Below are 21,469 nucleotides of genomic sequence, written 5' to 3'. Positions count from 1 at the left end.
TGTGACAGAAAAAGATGTGTAATCCCATATACATGTTATCTGATGCTAACATACTATTCATTAACTTCTGTTATATATTTTGAATTGTAGCATTTTGGATCCAGACATCAGTCTTGGGCAAGAAACTCATTGTCAAGTGTGATGTATAATATCCAACTTTATTTTCTCCATATGTTTGTGCTAAATGTATGCCACAACTCCTGGTATTAAATGGCAAGCATTTGGTCTCCTTAAGTAACTGTATGCTTTTGTAAGTTACATTTTTTTCTGTAGAATCTTTAAAGACTATCATTTAGTTTCACTTAAAAATGTTAGGCACATAGTATCTTACGTTCACTCATTTTCACAAAGAGAAGAGTCTAAAACACTTTGTCAGTGTTAGGGAGAAAAAAAATGATTAAGGCTTAGAAGTGTACTTGATAATAAACAATACTGATTTAAGAAAGAGAGGCCAAAATCCTAATTCTGTGTTATTGAAAATGGTTTCATATTGTTGAAGAATCAGGTTGCTAAAGCTAAATATATAAAAGAAATATTAAAGTATTGCTTAAAGCTATGGTACTCTCAATGGTAGGGTTTGGCTCTAGTAAAGCAGGAAAATTTATTTCAGAGCCAAAAATGACTTCTTTGGCTGTGACCAGGATTTCCTCTGCCCACCTCTGGGACCTGAAACTGGAGGTAGGAAAATCTGATTTTGGAGCCAAGTGTGACTTGTTTAGTTCAAGTCATAATTTACTGTTCTTACCTTGGGGACCTGAAAATAAAGAAACTCGCTATGAAATGTTGATAATGGGCAACTCTGAAGTGCAAGCATTAAGCTAACCTTCCCAGAGAGCATTTCTTCACTTCCACCTTTCCAGATGCTTTTGATCATAGTACAGTAGAGTGTACTTAATCATGTAACAGCTAAGAGAACTTTACCAAAATATAGAGGAAAATGCAGTCAAACCCTTTTACATCAATAGATGTGCAAGGAAAATAAACTTGATAAGGCTAGGATTTCTGTGCAATGACATTACTTGAGAACTGTAGCTGATTTTGCCATTAATGAGGAGTATTTCCCATAGCTGCTATAGGGTGAATATGAACTACGATGGCAAATACTTTCTTTATTGTTTCCAGCAAGATAATTTGGGAAATATGATGGAACACATAATTTCAATTTTCTGGGTTATATGTAACTTAATGATACAAAGAGTTTGCAGCTATCGGGCTGAAGTTTCTTTCTCCTTTCTTGAGAACTCAAAGTGAGATATTTGTATCATTTCAGAATAATGGCAATTTTCTGAATATTTAAGTTAATTTCTAGTCCTTGTGGCAATTTTTAAGCCTATATGCTTTTTCTTCATTGAAAGGAGAAAGAATCTTGTGCTAGATAAATGGTTCCTGAAATAATTCATTTCTTGCATATTATATTCTAAGAAAAGAAAAATTTCTAAGAAAATGGTTGTTATTTTAGATGCTTAACCCGAGTTGAGAAACATAGCATGCACTGTATGAATTCCATCATAGCTTTGGATCATTTGAAAAATATTTCCACTTATCCAAAATAAATTATTGTTTTAAAATATGGGTGAACTGGTACAGAAAATTACATTTTATGGGAAGATCACTGTTGTGTTTATCTTTAGTTTATCTTTAGGAATTTGAAAATTCCCTGTGAAGTTAAGAATTTTTTTAAAGGTATAAGACTGACTGTTATTGATGTGATTGTTTTAAGCAGGCTGAATGTTTCTGAACAACTTTGCCACAACTTCCCAGTCAAATCTGACAGTCATTGTAAAAGCCTTGAGACACAGTATGTGCTATCATTTTCAGATGACCTGACATCAGTATGATTTAAATATTTGTAAAAAGTGATCAATTTCTTTTTTGTATATGTCAGGCTTTATAAACCTGAGCCACTTTTACTTTCTTCTTCATTCCATTACTGGGAAAAAATTACAAATATAAAGTGGGGAGCAGAAAAACATTTATGGAACTTCCATAGGAAAGCCAAACATCATGGTATATTATTTATTGAATGTTCTCTGAGAAAGAAATACAGAATAGGGTGAAAGTGCAATGTGTGTATATGTTTGTATATATACGTATACACACACACACACACACACACTTGTCTTTCTTCCATGCCCCACTTCATATTCAATTTTATTTTGTATTTTAATTACAAAGTAGCTTTTTGAAACAATCAAGGATATAAATAAGAAATATACTTACATCATTGAAATGTACAATGTTATGTAGCAAGCCTCTAGATGTTAAATAACAATTATCTAGACAATATACTTCTAAATTTTATAAAAGAGCATGCTTTCAGATTATTCAGCCAGCGTTGTTCTTGTCTTGCAGCAGTACACTCTGAATTATTGCAATCTGCTGTGATATTGCTTACTAAAGGGTAATGCAGTGTGCAGAATCGCATCATAACAAGGTGACTGGCTGGATATTGCAGATCTCCTTCGCTTTTTCCCCCCCCCTTCTCCCCAAAGGAAAATGTCAGGAGGTATAGCTACCTGTCTTACAAAAAAACCAAGCAATGCATTAAATATGTGGTGGTGTGGTGATTTCTTACATCAGTTTGAAGCAGTAATATATCTCAAAAGCCTTTCATTTCCCACTTTTCCAGAAATAAGAATGGTTGTGAAAAGTCAAAGCTATCCACACTCTTCTTACATCCAATAGAAATTGTGTTAATTAAGAAAAAAAAATCGATGGCAGAGGCTTAATTTGGCGGAGTAGCTGTATAATCCTATGGAATACAGCATTCCTGTAGCTAAGAAAGGTAACATTTAAGTTCAACTTAACATGTAAGACTAGTGGATGGCATTTCTCTTCTGCTGGTGCAAAGCTAATGTCAATATGTTGGCACAGATCACAGAAATCATCCCTGAATATATCCGGAAGTTAAGCCTTTGGATAAATAATACAGCAAATCAAAACTCTTCCTTTACATTTAATAGTTTACTTTTCTGATCCATAAAAAATTTCAAAGTGATGTTCTTGTGTTTATCTTGTCCTTAGCAAGTAGTGATGACCTTTAAGTTTTTACTTTACTGTCAAAGTATGTTGAAAGCTTTAAAAGTGAAGCTATCACCTTGGGGATTTGTAAGGATGACTGACACTTACCACTTCACCTTAGATGCAGTGGCACTGAGCGTATGCAGCAGTGTTGTACCTCAAGGGAAGCTGTTTGATTTTTTTCACTTCTGCTTCACTGGAAATGGATTGAATTTTCTCTTCAGAGGAGAGTTTTGGTTGCATTAGATTTTAATCAAGTCACTTGTTCACAGTCCCTCAAAGCCTACAAGACTGAGATGAGTAGATGGGCCTGGGGTGAACGTGCAACAAGATTTGTCAAACTGTAAAACTTCCAGATCTCTGAGATGCCACATGGTGTAGTTGACAATACTAAAAGTGTTCAGCGGTTACAACATTACATAAGCTTCTAACACTGGGATTAAGAGTGAGAATACTGGGGAAGCATTTAGTCATAAAATACCTTGTGAATTCAAAATAAGAGAAATATGGCTTTGCATAAAGTGGTAGTACTGTTTTTCTGCCCCAGAAGATAGTATTGGTCAGTTAGTAGACTCTGATAGACAGGAGTTCGCTGTTGGGTTGTTTGGCTTTGCTTTTTGAAGTCATATTTAAGTTTTGGGGCTATGGGGAAACAAAGTAGCAGTGGTTTTCCATATATAGTTTCTTTCTTACCACCTTTGTGGTTTTTTTTCCATTTTCAGTAACTTTTCCTGGTTTTGATTATATCTTCATTCAGGCAAAAAACATTTTCAATCTGGTGGATGCCCAGTATCTTCTCAGGTGCGCTGTTTGGGTGCAACAATCTGCAAGATATAGCTAGTCTGAGCTCTAGATCTGCAGAGATGTTATTTCCTTATTTTATTCAGCATTATCCGAGGAAGGCAAATTTTTAAGTGCGCATGGAAATTTTCAGGCAGAAAAGGTCACCTGAATTATTTTTAAGCTTATGTGGCTTTGATGCATGAACTATTGATTTGAGTTGATCGCCTCTGTGAGGGGCAGCCGCTGGAGGGTGGTAGGTGCAGGGTTCAGCCTCACAGTGATTCATCTGCTAAAGAGACTCTTGTAGGATGGAGCTGCGTGACAGAGCATCTTGAAGATAATTGAGCAGTACAAAGTATTGATCATGTCGCTAGCTGATAATGTCTTATTCACAGTATGTATGGTATTGCTGTGCTCACAGTTTTAGGGTTTTGTTGTTTTTTAAAGAAATGCAGTAGTTGTGTGCAAAAGCAGAAGAGAGCGTTATGTTTGTGTCTGGTGACCGTCTTTAGTATATGAGATGGTTAGAATGGCCTTAAATTATTGTCATATACAGAATCTAGTTTGCTAAATGATAGGTAATAAGCATCTGCGTATTTCATACTGTTTTATCTGTATTAACACTGCACTTGGAATGCTTTGAGCATTTAAAGATAACGTCCTGCCATAATATCTTTTTCCTGTGGGCTAATAAATGGAGACATTGTGTTTAGATACGGCTTTTAGTAGGCCTACCGAGGAGTGAGGATGTTTGAAGCATATTCTATGACTCACCCAGGTCTTTACACGTGCATTATTTAGTCTTAAATCTCACAGACGTTGTTACTGCTTTTGAAGTGAGGGGGGAAAAGTTAAATGCTGCCCTATTTAATGCTACTTCTATTTAAGGATTTTCAGATGTAAAAGAAAAGAAATGGGTTTTCATGTCTTTTACTTTCCTGCACTTAAAAACTTTTATGATTACTTGGCATTCGTCAGGAGGAAAGTAGATGGCAAGTATGTTCTTGAAGAATTCTAATTATTGCTATTTCAGGTGGAAGACAGACTCTAACTGGGCACATGAGATTTTTAGGACGGTAGATTTGCTTAAAAAACATTTTTATGTCTTTTTTTGAATGGAAGCAGGGAACGACCACCTGGTATTTTTTGCTTGTTTGTTTTTTAGGAGGTGGGGAATTAGATGATGTTAAACATGAATGTGTCTTTTAAAGTTTTTTGGATGATATGAGCAATCGTTTTTGTTTTCATTACTATTTTTCCTCTCATAAAACCAGAGAAACAAGTCAGTGGAATGCCAGAAAACATTCATATCCATTTTCTGATTTTTGTTTCCGTGGAGGATAGGTGGAGGAGAGTGTTGGGGAGTGAAGGGCATGAGTTTACACGTGTGTGCATACATGTACCTACCTACACATGTGTGCGCGTATTGACATAGTTCCAAGCTTATTTGCCTTTTTCATTTCAGCAGTTGTCTCCTTCTTTAAGCTGGGCTGTCACAACACTGCTAAGTGCTGATGTGAAGAGAAATGCAGGTTTAGATGAGTGCTCAGTTTAGCTGTTCACAATAGTGCCATTGTATTCATGAATTTCTGTCTTGTCTTTAGACTCCTGGGTAATCTGGTTTGTAATCCCACAGGTTACGAACTGGAGGTCATTTTTAATCTACCAGAGAAAATAGGAGACAGTTAGAGATGTTTGTGAAGTGATGTCTTGTCAAAGAACAGGCCTGGCTTGTTAACTATTAGTAACAGCTTATGATTTTTTTTGTTTGTTTTTAGAAAGCAAAATACAGCACTACATTTGGTTAAGTAAAGTAATGCATCTAAAAAAATTCTCGAAACTTTGCCAGATAAAGTAAAACCAAACACAGTTTATTTTGCCGATTTAAATCGCACAAAATAAAAAATTGTATACTGTGGCTTAGCCCATTCAACCTTCATATAGTGGTACTGGCACTGATAAATAGGTTTACAGTATTCTGATTGTGAACGGCAACTGCCCCAAATGCACATTCTCCAGTCCTGCTGGCTTTGCTATTAGCTCTTTAGGTCTAAGGTCCTGTTCTTTGGCTGAGATAAAATGATTCTGGATGAGTGTCTGCTGGACCATCTGCTTGTTTTTATTGAAGTAAAATTTTAAAAAAATAATTAATTTGTAGCACAGTAATTTTTATTCTTTGTAGGTTAAATGCTTTCTCCTTAAAACTTCTTAACGGGTAAATTAGCATGTAGGATGCTGTGCAGACCTTTACCTGAAGATATCTAAAATATACTGAAATTGTTTCACATTTCCTTATCTCAGTTGTAATTATGACTCAAAACAAGGAGAAGCTTTATATTGACAGAATGGACAGAACTCAATTTAAAGGAGAAAATGGTACTTTAATTTTATTGCCTAACCATTGATTTTTTTTGTAGAAACATATAGTTCATAGTAGATTGATATTTGTATACCTTGCTGTTAAATATAGCCATGTTTTTGTTAATTTTGAATAAATCTGGTTCGGCCTGGCGTCTTGCTAAAAAGGCATGCTGCAGGCTTCTGTGTCTGAATTTGCAGGTTAGATGGGGGTTCAAAAACAAGCTCTAGTTTTTGAGTTAGTCTTCTGAGCTTCGTGCCATAAGCTAACTGATATAGTCCATGGTCATAACAGTATAAATCCACTTTATGTACTTATATATCACTTGAATCCTGAATAAATCCAAGTTTCTTCATATGAAGCAATGTTACCACAGGTAACTTTTTTTTTGTGGTTTATCGAACGTTTAAAATCTAATATAATGAATGTTGTTTAATGATGTTGTTGTTGTTGAAGAAAAACTTGTATTGCTAATTTTGATTGAAAAATACGCTTGAAAATTCTATTGAATTGTAGCCGAAACTGCCTCAAAATATTTTTCCAAGTCATAAAAAAAAATTTGTTCACGGCATTTATTTTTTGTTGATATTTCTCAGTTAATATTCCATAGTGAAAGATGTCGAACTAATTAAGCATTAAAAGAACGAGCAGTTAGCAGGTATAATGTTGTTAGACTTCAGTTAATGTGAATGTGACCATGACCTCCCAGATAGATCAAAGACTAATCTGTCTGACAGCTACAAGATGGCAGAGCTTGCCACGGGCCTTCTGCTGCTGCTTGCTGAAGCTATTTGTCTGTAAAGCATGCGTGATAGCTAAGAGTATATTTTTAAGGATGAACAGGTAAAAGTAAAAGGCTGTCTTTTGACATTTTAACTAATCCCTTCTAGCCTGTGGTTTACTGCACATTTAGGATATTTGCTAGCAGGAGAGACTGGCTTTTTCACATATGTAACATGTCATTTTGAATTGGGCGTTGATTTGATGCTTGATAATGTAAGAGTTATACAATGAAATAGATTCCGATTGCATTAAAATGACACGCCCTGGCCTTTTACCTTTACTAGACTTATAATGAAAACTGAACTCTCAGCAATGTAAGTTGTCATCTCATGCTGAGACATGATCATTTAAGTGAGAAAACAGAATGTTTATTTTCTGTTAACCCTTTTTTAATTAAGATAGAAAAGATAGGTTTTAAAGATACAGTACACGTTTAGACCAAGAGAGAATGGATTTTTATATAATTTGAGAAATGAAATGGCATTGTTGATGTGCAGTACAAGCAGTATACATTTGCATAATGCTAACATACATTACTTTTACATTCTTCTAATACATTTTATTCACAGGGTAATGCAATACAATGCAGATGATCTGACTGGTTTTGCGTTCTCCTGTTACTTCAGTGGTTTTATGCACATAATTAGAAATGTCATAATTTTTATCTGTGTAAGACACATGACTAGTTATTCTAATACTGTTTCGAACAGTCTGCTCGCAAAGTAAGAAACTGTGGTAAAGCTACATTTGTTACAATTGGCCAAAATCTTACTGATAACAGAAATTCTTCAAAAGAGGAAATTTTTGGAAAACTTACCAGGACTAGAAGACAAATGCAAAGTGTGTACAGGAGTACATTGTGATTGGTTATGTTTTAAAGACTTCAGTGAAATTTTCCGACGTCATATCTCATTTCAAATGGTGAGGAGTACCCTTTTGTTTCTCCAGGTAATATTTCCATTTGTAGAAATGGACAGATACGCTTAAATTCTTTTTTAAGGAATGGTCTTAATGTTCATAAAATCTTCAAAAGAAATCATCTTCTGTTCTGAAAATTACAGAGGAAGCCTCACATACCAGTCAATAAATGCTGAGCGACTGGAACAAATATTAAATCTGTGAAATCAAACTGAATTTACTTTCTGGCTGTAAAGATGGAACTTGTAAATTTGACAGGCAATTGAAAGGGCATAAGTACATAAAATAAAATTTCTTACTCAAATTCAACTGGAAAGTTACCTGTCAGAAGAGGTTAGAAGTCTGCTGTTTTCTCTCCTGAAGCGTGTCCTTTCACTTGTCAGTTTAGAAAGGTTAATAGTGTACAAAAGAGCAATGGAAAGGCCTTTTTTGGTGTAGTTTTATGTTTGTTTATTTAAAAAAAAATACAATTCAGTCCCTCCCTCCCAATAATAATAAATTCTTTTGATGTATGTTGGAACTGTGTATAATGTCCAAATAAAATTCTTGTTCAAATTCAGATCAGGCATTGTATATGTAGTTATCGATATGATTAGAAAGGGGAGGCAGGGGGTTTCTTTTGCCATTGATACCACATCTGCTTTTGAAGCAGAGGAGCTAGGAGAGAGCATTTTTTAAAAAAGAGGAGCGTGCTCTTTTCTGTCTTATGCGAGCCCATGGGCCTGCAAACCTTAGCTGCCGCCTTTGCTTCGCGTTTAGTCAGTGAAACGTTTGTTTTCAAACCGCAGAAGTTGGTGCCAAGCTAGGAATTAGAGTTGGTGTTGCTGACTTCTGGTACTTTGGCAAGGCCACTCTGTCTCTAAAGTACTTTCTTAGCCTCTGTAGCAGAAGAGGTTATATTTGCTTAACCCTCACTTGAGAAAAGTACGGTCCGGTCCCAGCAGTAGATTAGGAGTCAGCATTTGTGATAAAGGAAAGGATAAAGATCTCCATTGTATCATTTACTTCCAGATGAGCAAATAAAACTGTGGTCTAGTTTAGTCCATTTACTTGTATCTGGGTTTTTTGCCTGTGTGAACAGCTTATCCTTCTCTTGCTAGCACAGAGATTTGGAGAAGTGTGTGGTGGTTGGTTATTACATATAAACTGTTGGAATAGATCACATGTTAAGAATAACTTTAGACGGGTAAAAGCCATAATTGGTTAGTATGCAAAACACAAAGTTGAAACATTGAAGCACACTCTACATATTCACTTATTTAATCAATGTTTGCTTGTTTTCCCCTTTTAGAATATTTCCTTTTCAACATCATTATTGAAACCAATATTTTACGATTTCTTTCTTAGGTTGAATTAAAGAGGAAGTACAATGACCAGCACAAAAATACAAGAGGCCTTTTACCAGGGAGTCAGTGGTATGAAATTCAAGCTTACAGGGCTCTGAACCAAGCCCTGGGAAGGTGAGATAAACTGAACATGATTAAAAATATACATATTTGTAGTACTTTTTTTGTGACATCTTTAGGGATTAATTCCTCACTGTTAGCACAAAGGGGATAGATCAGGCCAAAAAACTCATACTGCAGAAATCAGGTCTTCAGCTGTTCTGTACTGGCAACTGTCTGGTTTTCAGTCTGTTGTGCATTTGAGCATTGTTATAATTCAGAGTTTTTGTTTTACATTCAGAATCCACTTTAGTTTGGTTGCAGGTTTTATTGCTTGTAGTCCAGATACACAGAAAGGAAAGCATTTGCAGAGACAAATAGTTCTTGAGCTTATAAATCAAATGAAAATTCTTAGGTCTTTTCAAATGTACTAATAGTTCACACTCTTGGTGGGCTCAAAACAGTTGTTTGATGTTTAGCCTACAAGTATTTTTGAAAGGGAAAAATAGTGGGGGTTTTTCTCAGACCTTTGCAAAAGGTCAATTCAATTATCATGCTCACTGATCTCTTTCCGGGTGTAGAAGAAGTGGTATAGCTTACTTTCTCAAATGAAAAAATTCCCCCCAAATTTTATTAACACGATAGAATTAATTCATCCTTCTCCAACAAAATTTATCATATACGTAGATAGATATAGCTATCTGTCATCCATATCTATCATAGATGTCATACATCTGTCATAGGTATGTAGAGGTACAGACACAGATTTATGGATAAGAAGAGAAACATCAGCTGTTATTTTAATTAGACCAAATACAAATGTGATGACCTAAGTTAACGTTTTGAAAGCAAATTGAGAGAAAATAGTCTACATTAGTAAAATCTCATTGTGAACTCTTGTTACAGTTCTGATTTCTTAGATTCCTGTTTGGAGAGTAAGAACGTTAGTTAAATTTGTTAAGAAAAATCTAAGAAAGATGTGGAGTGCTAATAGTAAGAAATGAACTTGAAGTTTTGTCACTGTGAAATAAGTTTTAACTTAAATCTAGTTTCAGTGAAAATTGCTTATTGTATAACTTACCATTTGAATGACATTATGCTAGGCTAAACTTAAATGGAGAAAATAGACTTCCATTCTGACATAAATGTATAAATTGTGTATAACACCATTAGACTAAGCTCTTACTGAACTGAGATTTGGTGAAAGATGACAGCGTATGATGACTATTTTTATAAAACCAGAACAGTCTACTAAGCTGATACTAAGTTACATAGTAGATAGGCAAGCTTCTTAGTGCAAAGGTGCCTGCAGGGACAGAAGTGAGCAGAAGCATGACAGTCTTCACCCTGGCACTTTTCTCTTAATTTAGTGCTGTTACACTATGTGAAGTAACACAAGTCCATGAAATGAAATAGCAGCCTTTCGGAATATAACAGACGATGTGTATGGCCAGGTGACAATCATGCTATGAATTCCTTGCAGTGCTACTTTTTCTGGAAGTGTGGGATATGTCTCCAGTGGGCATAATTCATTTAAACTATGAGTTAAAAGAACATTTATTAAAGCAATGAAAAAATGAGAAGCTGGAAGAAATCTGTTTCTTAAAGATGTTTTGGTAGCTTTTCTTAACATGGAGAGGCTTCAAATATAAATAAGTAATACTTCTTTGGAGAGCCAGCCTTGTCGCTCACATTTTAAGCCCTGACTCTCATACACTTGTGGTTTTATGTACATTTGTAAACATCTTCAAAAGTTATCCTCTTCTTATACAATGGGGATAGTAATCCTAAACTATTACTGACAGATTCTTTTCCATATTTCATTTATGTTATCACTGTTCTTTAATAATTTTTTTCTGGCAGGCAGCATAGAAATCCAAATAATGTTAAAAATAATATCAACGCATGTAAAGTGACTATTGGATTATTTCTGTAGGCCTCTAACAACTGAATTACGAGCTCAACGGTATTACTCACAGTTTTGATCTGTAGCATTTTTCATTTTGTTACTAAAGAGAGTTAGGAATAACATGCGGCTTAGAAACAAAAAAGTGCATAGTTATTTAAAAACCTGCTTGCAGTTCCTTCTTTTCTTTTACAGTTTTACATGTTCTCCTTTCAGTATTTATGCTACCCAGTTAACAGTGGAAAACACCCACTGATTAGCTGCTGAATATTTGTGTGGGTTTTTTTTATTTACCTGTTTTCATACAGTAGATTCAAGAACTGAAAGAAAATTAAGCTTCCATGACATCCAGAACAGTTTTTGGTGCAAGACAGTAGGAAAGCACTTCCTATATATTTTTGCATATTCTAGCTGACTCATTGCAATCCCTGTTGTCTGATCCCCACAAGTTTTTTACTATATGCACTCTAATTATATATACATTCTTTTTTGTTGCTCACTTATAGGTGTATAAGACATAGGAATGACTGGGGTGCTCTTATTTTAGTTGATGACCGCTTCCGGAATAACCCTAATAAGTACATAACTGGTAAGCTGTAAAAATCTTTCCGGGAAAGTTCCTAATATCAAAATTGCAGAAATACGGTTATACGAATACAGGTGAGTAGGAAAAGTCATAATGAAATACATTCATTCAACTCAAATCGTGCAGTTGAAACTGAAAACTCTAAACTGTACCCTGGTGTATTGCTAAACACGTTGATGCCAATGTTCAGTCAATTTAATTTCTTTCCCCTTTTGGATATACAGATAATGATACAGAAATTTCAGTGTGCAGAAATTGAGAATTCTTTCTTAAAATGGGACCTATAAAAACTTAAGGACTCTTAATCTTTGCATATTAAATATAGATAATGTATGTATATGTGTGTATGTGTATATATATATATGTATGTATTAAAACTAGTTACTAGATTTTTTTATTTGAACTTTGGGTAAGTCTCTAGAGGATGTATGCTTTCTGCCTATAGGGAGCTTTAATGATTAGGGTTAGCAGTCTGAATTTAACATTGTGGCTTTTTAGGTAAGAATGGGTAAAGGTTGTGCCATTTGGAACCACCAAATGCTCAATACGCAAAAAGTATTTTCTGTTTGTAATTTTATACTGGCTAGAAATAAACGCAGATAAAATAAAACAGGTCATGCACACTACCCTAATAAATAAATAAAATTTTATATTAAAAAAAAATTGCTTAGGAATGCATTATGTATCTTTGTTCCTGCCCTGTTTAGAAGAGATGGGCAAAAAGATGATATAAACAGATAATGTTGCAGTCTAGTCAGCAGGTGGAGCTCAGCTCCTGTAGTACAAGTCAAATCGCTTTTCTAACATGTCTGTTTGTACTAAAAATACATTTAAATTATCTCAGTGAACAGAAGTAATTCATATAGTAATACAAATAATCTATACGTTCAAGACTTGGTAAGATTAGTACTTTTTCTAAAAAATAAAACTTCACAGAAGGATCAAGTTCTCTTTTTTTTTAACTGATATTAAAAGAATATTTAAATGGGTTGAAAAACACTTTTTAAAAATCGAGAAAGTTAGTTTCATCTAAGCAGCTATTATGCTGAAGACATCTGGTATTTGAGAATTTTAAAAATGATGGCTGTGTAAGAGCATATTGTATTCTATTTTAGCTATTGGGCAGTTGTGATTCTGAATATCTGAGTTACTGTTACTTAATCTGAAATAAAGTTGTAAAAGCTTCATTATGTTCTAATTTTTGTCAGATCCTGTCAGTATGATAAGAAATAGCTGTATTCTATGTATAAATAGTCGATTCTATTTAAGTTGCTTTTTAATAATTCATGATAACAAGCAAAATGAACACCCAGGCATAAAAGAAGTATAATGACGTTTTTGCAACACAGCAGTTTGAACTGTATTAGTGAAAAAGGTAAAGGTCTTCTAATAAAAAAGAATAATATTGTTAGTATTACTCATTAAAATACTACCATTGATTAAATCAAGTTCCCAGACCTGGAAAGGAAGACATGCATTATCTTACTTTCATGAGCAACTTCTTGAAATCTTTATGAATCTGTCTATACATACGTAGAACTATTTGCAATATCGGGGTACTATTTACTGATATGGAATACTTGGTATAGCTTATGTAGTTTTGTAGTAACACTTTCCCCCCCCCCCTTAGGATTATCTAAATGGATTCGTCAACAAATCCAGCACCATGAAAATTTTGGTAGTGCACTTGAATCCTTGCATGCATTTGCTCTAAGAAACCAGAAAAGCATTGATTGTTCATCGGAGTGCAGCAGTGAATTTCTCCATGTACCTTCAAATTCGAAAGACCTGTCACAAGCCTCTCAACAGGGGGCAGCTATTCATCTGTCACCAGATGTTCCTGCTAAAAGTGAGGAGCAAAATTTGGTTTCAGAAATTAATTCTACTACAACCATCAGCTCAGTTAATCCTACAGCATCAAATCAGCCAAGTAACATCATGGCAACAATGAAACAAAGTATGTTCATTTCCTGTGGAAAAAACTTAATTAACAATTTTAAATGTGAAGTTGCATCTTTCTTGGAAGAAAGAAAGAGTTTTTAAAATTACAGAAGTGCTATGGTGCAAAATGGTAATTACTCACAAATGTGTATGAGCTGTGCTCAACAGACTGAAATTAATTGTCATTCCATCTGGTTGTCTTAAAACAATTGATAATGTTTGATAAGTTTATAGTACAATCAAAAATGTTTTCACTTAAATTTCTTTTCCATTGAAAACTACGAAGATAATTTAAAATACATTTGAAACACATAAAGATTAGCATTATTTCAAGATGAGTGCCTTGGTTCAAGCTACATCTGTTGTTTAGACATTGCTGTGAGACACCTTTCATGTAATCTCTTCCGGTACCAGCTTTACAAGTAAATATATATCCATTCTTAAATTTTAGGAAAGCTTATGACTTCATTTCAGGCAAGAAAGATGTAAGTAACATAAGAGCACAATAATAAAAAATTACAAATTTAAAATCCAGTCATACTTTACTCTAACTTTACATATGCCAGTTAATCTATTAATTAAATTAAGACAATTCATGTGCAAAGATAGTTGTAACATCTGGGCTTTTGTTTGTATTGGATCTTAATGAGTATTATAAAAGAACTGTAAACCTAATAAAACAGTGGTAATTTTGATGTGCTAAACATGCTGTAAATCAGCGGGGGGAAGACATATACAATTAATTAATGTTTTGTGATTTTTCACAGGTGGCCAGAAAGTTGATGTAGAGTCTCATTCTCACCATGTAACACACAGAAAAAACCATATGGACTCCACATCCAAAATGCCAGCAACTAAAATAGAGAGAGAAGAAAGGAATGGTTGGTCTAATGCTGATATTATGAAAGAACATTGCTGCTTTAAACCACTGACTTCAACACCTTTGCCTATAGCCAAGAACTGCATGTCCACAGCTAGTAGCAAACAAAAGAATGTGAATAGAGCTAGTGAACTTATTGATAGTGTAAATCAATGCCAGTCATCATTTATTTCAGAACATAAACCAAGTGTACCAGAACCGTGTTTGGAATCAACTAATTTCTCAGTTAAAAATACTGAGGCTCCAGTTGCTGAAGAGCATCCTGATAAGCTACAGCCTCAAGTTGAGCCCTGCAGTGAGTTTCCTTCAGCCGGAGGGAAATCTGAACTTTCAATGTTAAATGTATCTGCAGAAGCTGAAGATGAGGATGAGAGTATCTACTTCACACCAGAACTCTATGATGATATAGAATCAGAGGAACAGAAAATCGGACCACTGGTTCCAACCTGTAACACAGATGAGAATCGGATTGAATGTCGAAACTCCACAGTCACTGATGATCTTTTTTCAATCAACACCTCAGAAACACTAAGTGTGACTAAAAAAATGATTGATGATGATGATGGCAGAAGCACAAGTTTACATGGAATAATGCAAAATGAGGGGAGTGAGAATAGTGCAGTTCATAACGTAGAGATGACTAGTGAAATAGAAGCAGAGCAGATAGCATCTCAAGAGATGGACACCAAAAAACAGAAAATCAGTCTTTCCAGATCACGAAATAAAGGTGTGTCATCTTTTCTATTGAACAATACTAGCACATAGTGACAGCTTCTTTAGGAAACGTAGTGAGCAGCCTTTACAACATAGCCTCACTATAGAGCAGTGATGGCTTTCCAGTTGTCATTTTATATATGCTACTATCGCACCCGATTTTTCATTATACTTTTTTGGTTTTCACTGTGAAAGTTATGCAACATGCAGTTTCCTATAGATATAATTAAGATTCTTCATCCTAACTGTGTGGCAAAAGGACATCATGTGTGGAAATTCTAAATAGAAGCCCAAGTAGCATTTTACTTGTAATTATAGGCCGAGGAGGTTTGTTTATTGCAGATTTAATTAATCTGCCATTAAATACAATCAAACAGTTGGGTTTTTCTCAGAAAGCAAAATACCCATATAATCAACTTATGGTTTTCTGCATTTGTTGGGCTTTTTTTTTTTTTTAAATTAAATATGTAGAACAGCATCTTTGCAGATCAAGTAATATGATAGATTGAGCCTAGATACTGAATTAGGTGTATTCTTCAGTACTTTGTTTCCCTCAAATTGCTTTTGTCAAAGAAAGCTGTGTAGCAGTAGTAGTATAGTAGTATTTGAACAGTTTGATATTTGATGATGATGAGAGGCTTTTTCAGAGGTCTTTATTTGTTTTATATAAAAGTTGAGGTTTCTTTAAAATTTTCTGTTGTGAGAGGATCTAATTTCTTTTGGTCAGATTCTGTATGTATTCATATCAAAACATGTACTCACTTGTATGCCCTACAAACACATTTTCTATGCAATATATAACAATGTAAATTTGTACATAAAGGTCTTTAAATCTTCCTCAGTCTACTTTTTTTGAAGCATTTTAAACATTTCTTTAATTTATTGCAATCAAAACAGCCAGGATTTTGCTGTAATTAAACATACTATGCCTGATTTTTCAAGAAAAGATTGTTCATTTCCATCATATATTAATATGAAGATGCAGGATTTTTACAATCTTAAGATTGGCTCATAGGTTTTTATATATTTTGACTGAGAGCAGAGATGAAATTGTTATCTGTTTATTTTCTATCGAAGTTCACATTCTGATGTCCGCCTCTACAGAGCTGTGAATGTGTTCATATCAATAGGATTTAAATTGTATCCTTTCTTTACACAATAAACGCATCTTTATGAAATTAGATACTCTGTTTGCAAGAATGGCAAGAATACTGTTGAATTTCTTTAACAAGCATTATCTTGCAGTACTTAGTGTAAGGCATTTGGTTAAACTTTTTGTTATATTGATGCCACGTAAGGATCATGTTTTCTTGGTTTAGGTTTCCTGGTATTCCCTTAATCATTGGATGCTAATGGTTTTGAACTAGTTGATAGGGCAGAAGCAAGCTCTAATATTGACAGCAATTTAAACATATGACACATCTAAAGATAAAAATACTTAGTTTAGATTTAAGTAATTGATTGAATATTAGCACTTAGTAGGGTAGGCATGGTTCTGTTCGTAAGTGGCTTCTGGACTAGAACTGTCCCATATCCCACAGTAAATGCTGAAGCAGCCTGTGGCAAGTGGCTTTGCTGCTACACTCCCAAGAGTTGATCAATTTGATCCTCATGAGTCTCTAATAGCTTGGTTTTCTTCAAACAAGTCTTCTGTACCAAACACTTTTTATGTTTATATATATATATCTAAATAGGTAATTGAAATCACTTAAGCTTTGTGGCTTGTCTGCTCATCTTATAGACCACTATCCCTTATTTGTCTTTCAGAAGATTTGTCTGTCTTTAAATCCGTAACATTAAAAAAAAGAAAATCCATCTTCCTTTCCTTATGTGGAGCAGATTGTTCCTTTCTTGATCTTGTGTTGCATTTTACTTTGATTAGAAATCCTTTAAGACACGGCCTTCTTCATGTCAAATATTTTGCATTAATTTACAATGTCTGCATTTTATATAAAATCCTGAACCATTATTTTTTAAAATATGTATTGAAATATCAGCATTTGGCCTACTAGATACTAGACTTTCTTGAAAAGTCTCTATTCACAAATTCACTAAACTCAAATCCTGACCATAGCTGTGTTGCTTGGGACAACTGATGGATAATAACGCTTTGTATGACTGCTGGTTTTTGGGGGGTAAGGAATGGACAGTTTCTTTTGGTATAAAAGCTGTGTAAATTCAATCTTAATTTGTCTTTTTATCTAACTATGTTATTTAATATGTTAGTGATAAGAATATTCTTTATTTCTGTAGTTAATATATTTATGGTGATTCCCAGTATTAAATTAAATACCCTGCTGCCCAGCCTGCAAACAGAAGGGAAGTGAAGTCAATGTACCAACTTTCCTAGAATTATTTGTTTGGACTTCCCAAATCTATAAAAGCTAAATTATTGAAAACTCCTCTCATACTTTGATATAATAGCTAGGTATGATCTCTTCTGTCTAAAATAATCATAAAATCTTGAATTTATTAAAGGATTGAAAGTTCAGAGACAATGCAGACGAAGAAAAGCTACAGTTAGGCAAAGTGCCTACACCTGTGAAAGAAAGGTACCATGTAAATAGAATAAAGTACCTATTTTCAGTGGCTACTGTTGAATGTTAAGGTGCAAGGGAAATAAGAACGATTTATTATATAATCTTTTAAGGGAAATAGTACAGATGAAATAGTTTATTCATGGTCTGTATGGTTTGCTCTAGATCTGTATTTCTCTTTAAGTTAGGTTAAGCATTTTTAGCATGATGCATATCTTAATTATTAGCTAATGATAAACTGATTCAAATAGATTTCTCTGAGTATTTCAAGTAGTATATTTTTCTGAAGCAGTTTTGATATATTTCTTTGTGTTTATATTTAAATGTTTCAATCTGCTTAGTTGCATAGTTACTATATGCAAACTAGTATTTACATGAATTTATATATTGTCTTGTTAGAAGGAAACACGCCACCAGCCTTGCAAGAAAGGACTTTATTGTATTGTCTGTGGAGCTGAAATACTGCCAAAAGCAGAGGGTAAGATCTATGTAACTGGTCATTTGATTCAGGTTGGGAATGATAGGATTTCTAATCCATCTTTTTACTTTTGCAGTTTTGGATACTGAAGGGATATTTTAGAATAATTGGTTAATTTCTCCACTGGATATGGTAACTAGATAAATGAGTTGTTAGCAATGCGCTGGAGACCTGCAGAAAATCTTTTGGGGGGGAGAGTTACTGTTAATGTAATCTCTTTCTGACATATTTCTGTTGCGTGATTCGGTGGTCCTAATACACTGACCTGCCTTGAAGTACAATGGGAATCTAACTGGTATTTAAGAGTTAACTGGAGGCAACTGGTCCTGACATTAAGGGAGGCTGAAAGAAATTCTTTGTAACATAGTGGCCCATTCACTGGGGTATGTTCCTTCTAAGGATTAGGTGTTAATTTGCTACCAGTTGCTGTGAGAAGTTTGGTAGTATCTTGGCACAGTAACTCTGTGAATCTAATACATATTTGAATGAAACTGTCCAAAATTTTACTGAAAAAATGTATAATCACACTGTTATTCTTCAATATGTAACCTACCTTGTATTAATTTAGTATGCTTTTAATCCTCGATTGACCCATTGTACGAAATGTGGATTAGATGTTCTTGGAAATAGTCTCTACATCTTTGTGAGGCACTTTAATTTAGGAAAGTCTAAAAACTGGTAATGCTACTTCTTAAAAATGCACTGTATCTTCAGGCTACTGGGCCATGTGTGGAAGTGACCTAATTACAAAGTGTTTTCATCAGTTACATGCAGAAACAATTAGATATAGATGCTTAATGTACTTAAACAATGTATAAAACATAGTCCTCCAAGAGAATTAAGTGAGGATTTAACTGGTCCCAGCTTTTACAAATCTGAAGGTAAGAAGACATGCTTTTGTGTGCCTTGTGAGTATGTCTCAGGACCCTGAAAGCAAGCCAGATTGCTACATTTTTAGGAGGTGTTAGAAGTGATATGGGGGTTGAGATGGAGAGGTGTGCATTAGACACTGAGCAGAGACTTGTTTCTTGTGCTGAGCCTTGTTTACGGCAACCCCTATGTTATGGGACCCTTAAACATCCCCTCCCCTTCTCTAAGGTCCCTTCCACTGCCCCAAAAGCTCACTAAGTGATGAAGCAAGCATGGAACTGGTATCAAAGAAGTGACACTAGCAAAAAAACCCCAACCCTCTCAAAGTCATCCTCTTCAGCCATAGAAGTGAGGGAGGCCAGGCTTAGTAGGCAGGAACTGTGTGCTGGCAGCTCATGACTCCATTGTGTGATGTAGCTGAACGACCAGACGTTATCTGGATCAGATGAAATCAAGAAAGGACAAGTCTCCTCTTTCGCAAACCACAGCTGAGCCTGAGAGGGAGTGGGAGATATCTCTATTGCTTCTGGACCTATTAAAGTCATATGCCAGCTAGCAAAGTCCATGTTGCCTTTCGGGTAAAGAAAGGGAGGCCCAGGTGATGGAGGCCACTTCTTGCCTCTGTTTTCCCAGAGCAACCGTAATGTATCTCCTTTAAGATTTGTATAATCTCATCAGTAGACTTTCATTCATTTCCTTAATATTAATTTATCAGCATCATCCTATCTTTGCAATTTGGTATAGAATCTGTGAAATGGAATCACTATGTATTAAATGAAAGCATTCTGAACCACTGAGGTACTTAAATGCCTACAGTTACCAAGGTGTCTGTTGTCAGCAAGAAGTTTTATGCTGTTTAAACTGAATCTTAGATGTCAGCTGATTGATGAAAGTTAAAAAATCTGCCACAGTTTGAAGAAAATGAAAAATAAATGACTTTATTCAAAGTGGATTCAAACTCACTAGTCAATTTGGGAGTGATAACAAGGGGAAAATTATCTGTTGAAAAGTAAATTTGGGACACGTTAAAAAATTTAAATAAGGCCTTCTTCCAAGGTCCATTTACATCAATAGAAGTCTTTTCACTGACTTCAGTGGGTATTGGATCAGGGCCTAAATTAGCATCTTGTAAATGTGGAAAGTTTGCAGTATGTTTGAACAGTACTGTATTCAAAACCATGTATATATAAGTCTTACACCCCACTTTTTAAATTATAGGAATTTCGAGAAAAGCTTGCTACAGTAATATTGAACTGAAAATAATCTGGAAACTCTTCAGAAACACTAATATAAGCAGTAAAGAATCCATTAATAATTGTGTGTGTGAACTAGATGCCATTTCAGAAGATGATAATATGATGTTGATCATCTCAGATGCTGCAAGTCTTAGTCATCTTAAAGAAACTTTGAAGGTTTATCAGATGCCAGTGAAAAGTGAAGGTAAATCTTACTGATCACTGATAAATACCACCTAACATTTGTCAAGTCCTTTAGCTTTAAATTAAATACAACACAGTTCTTTCATTTTCTGCAGATACTTTTGGTTTTGGTAACATGTTTTTATCTCTTGATCTATCTGTGAAATCTCCTATGGAGAGGACCAGTATGAGTCTCTTGCCCCACTATTTCTTACTCTCCAAAATAGCACTCTACAGGTTTTGCAGATATTTTTAATGGAAAGCATTTTTAAGCCAAGAGAAACATGTGAGCTTTCAAAAGACTATAACCTGTCTTTCGTTAAATTGTTATACAAAATGTTCAAAGCTGTGCTAAAGCTTTGTTGTAATTGTTTCCTTATTAGGAAATTTCTTCCTTGTAAGGGACATTGAATACCATGTTACAAATCATGCCTTCTACCTGTTTTCTTCTCTGTTAGCAGTTGGCTGAGTGTAGCTGCTGCAAACACTGTTTTCTTTTTTGAGTCAGTAAGGTTTTGGTATTGATTTTTGCCTACCTATTGGTCAATAATTCTGACCTCATTTTTTTGTGATCTTCATCTCTTAGTATCTTGCTTCATTACGTCTTTGTTCAAGAGATATTTTGTTTAACAATATTTTGTTTATTGCCACAGTACGGTGGTTGAGTCTCCGTTGTTCTTTAATTTCCACACTTTCCATTGCTTCTACTTAAGTTTCTGTAACTTTGAAGGAAGTCTGATATCCAGCAATTCTTTACTGGATATGAATTAAATGCTCTGGCCATTTGCTTTCTCCTTCAAGGACATCTTTCCTTTTCATAGCTTGTTGAAAGGAACATTTTGCTGCTTAAAGCAAATGAAATTTTTTCTTAAATGAAAATATTGAATCTT

The 21,469-nt window shown here is 34.6% G+C and overlaps 1 protein-coding gene across 7 annotated transcripts in view; it reads left to right on the top strand.

Moving 5' to 3' along the window:
• BRIP1 (BRCA1 interacting DNA helicase 1) overlaps positions 1-20,884 on the top strand; it is a 68,592-nt gene extending 47,708 nt beyond the window's left edge. For 4 of the 7 annotated variants that reach the window (XM_075168438.1, XM_075168437.1, XM_075168435.1 and 1 more), the window contains 7 exons: positions 9,212-9,324; positions 11,662-11,744; positions 13,372-13,698; positions 14,450-15,289; positions 17,755-17,828; positions 18,213-18,291; positions 20,380-20,883. In XM_075168438.1, the coding sequence (XP_075024539.1) occupies positions 9,212-9,324; positions 11,662-11,744; positions 13,372-13,698; positions 14,450-15,289; positions 17,755-17,828; positions 18,213-18,291; positions 20,380-20,615 (1,752 nt within the window). In that variant the 3' untranslated portion in view covers positions 20,616-20,883. Of the gene's footprint in view, positions 1-9,211; positions 9,325-11,661; positions 11,745-13,371; positions 13,699-14,449; positions 17,726-17,754; positions 17,829-18,212; positions 18,373-20,379 lie in introns of those variants that run through there. The other 3 variants (XM_075168436.1, XM_075168439.1, XM_075168440.1) reach the window with 3 other exon arrangements.
• Positions 20,885-21,469: the final 585 nt, after the last annotated feature.

Source organism: Calonectris borealis, chromosome 19, assembly GCF_964195595.1.
Source record: "Calonectris borealis chromosome 19, bCalBor7.hap1.2, whole genome shotgun sequence".
Lineage (NCBI taxonomy): Eukaryota > Metazoa > Chordata > Aves > Procellariiformes > Procellariidae > Calonectris > Calonectris borealis.
This window is presented reverse-complemented; position numbering and strand designations above follow the sequence as displayed.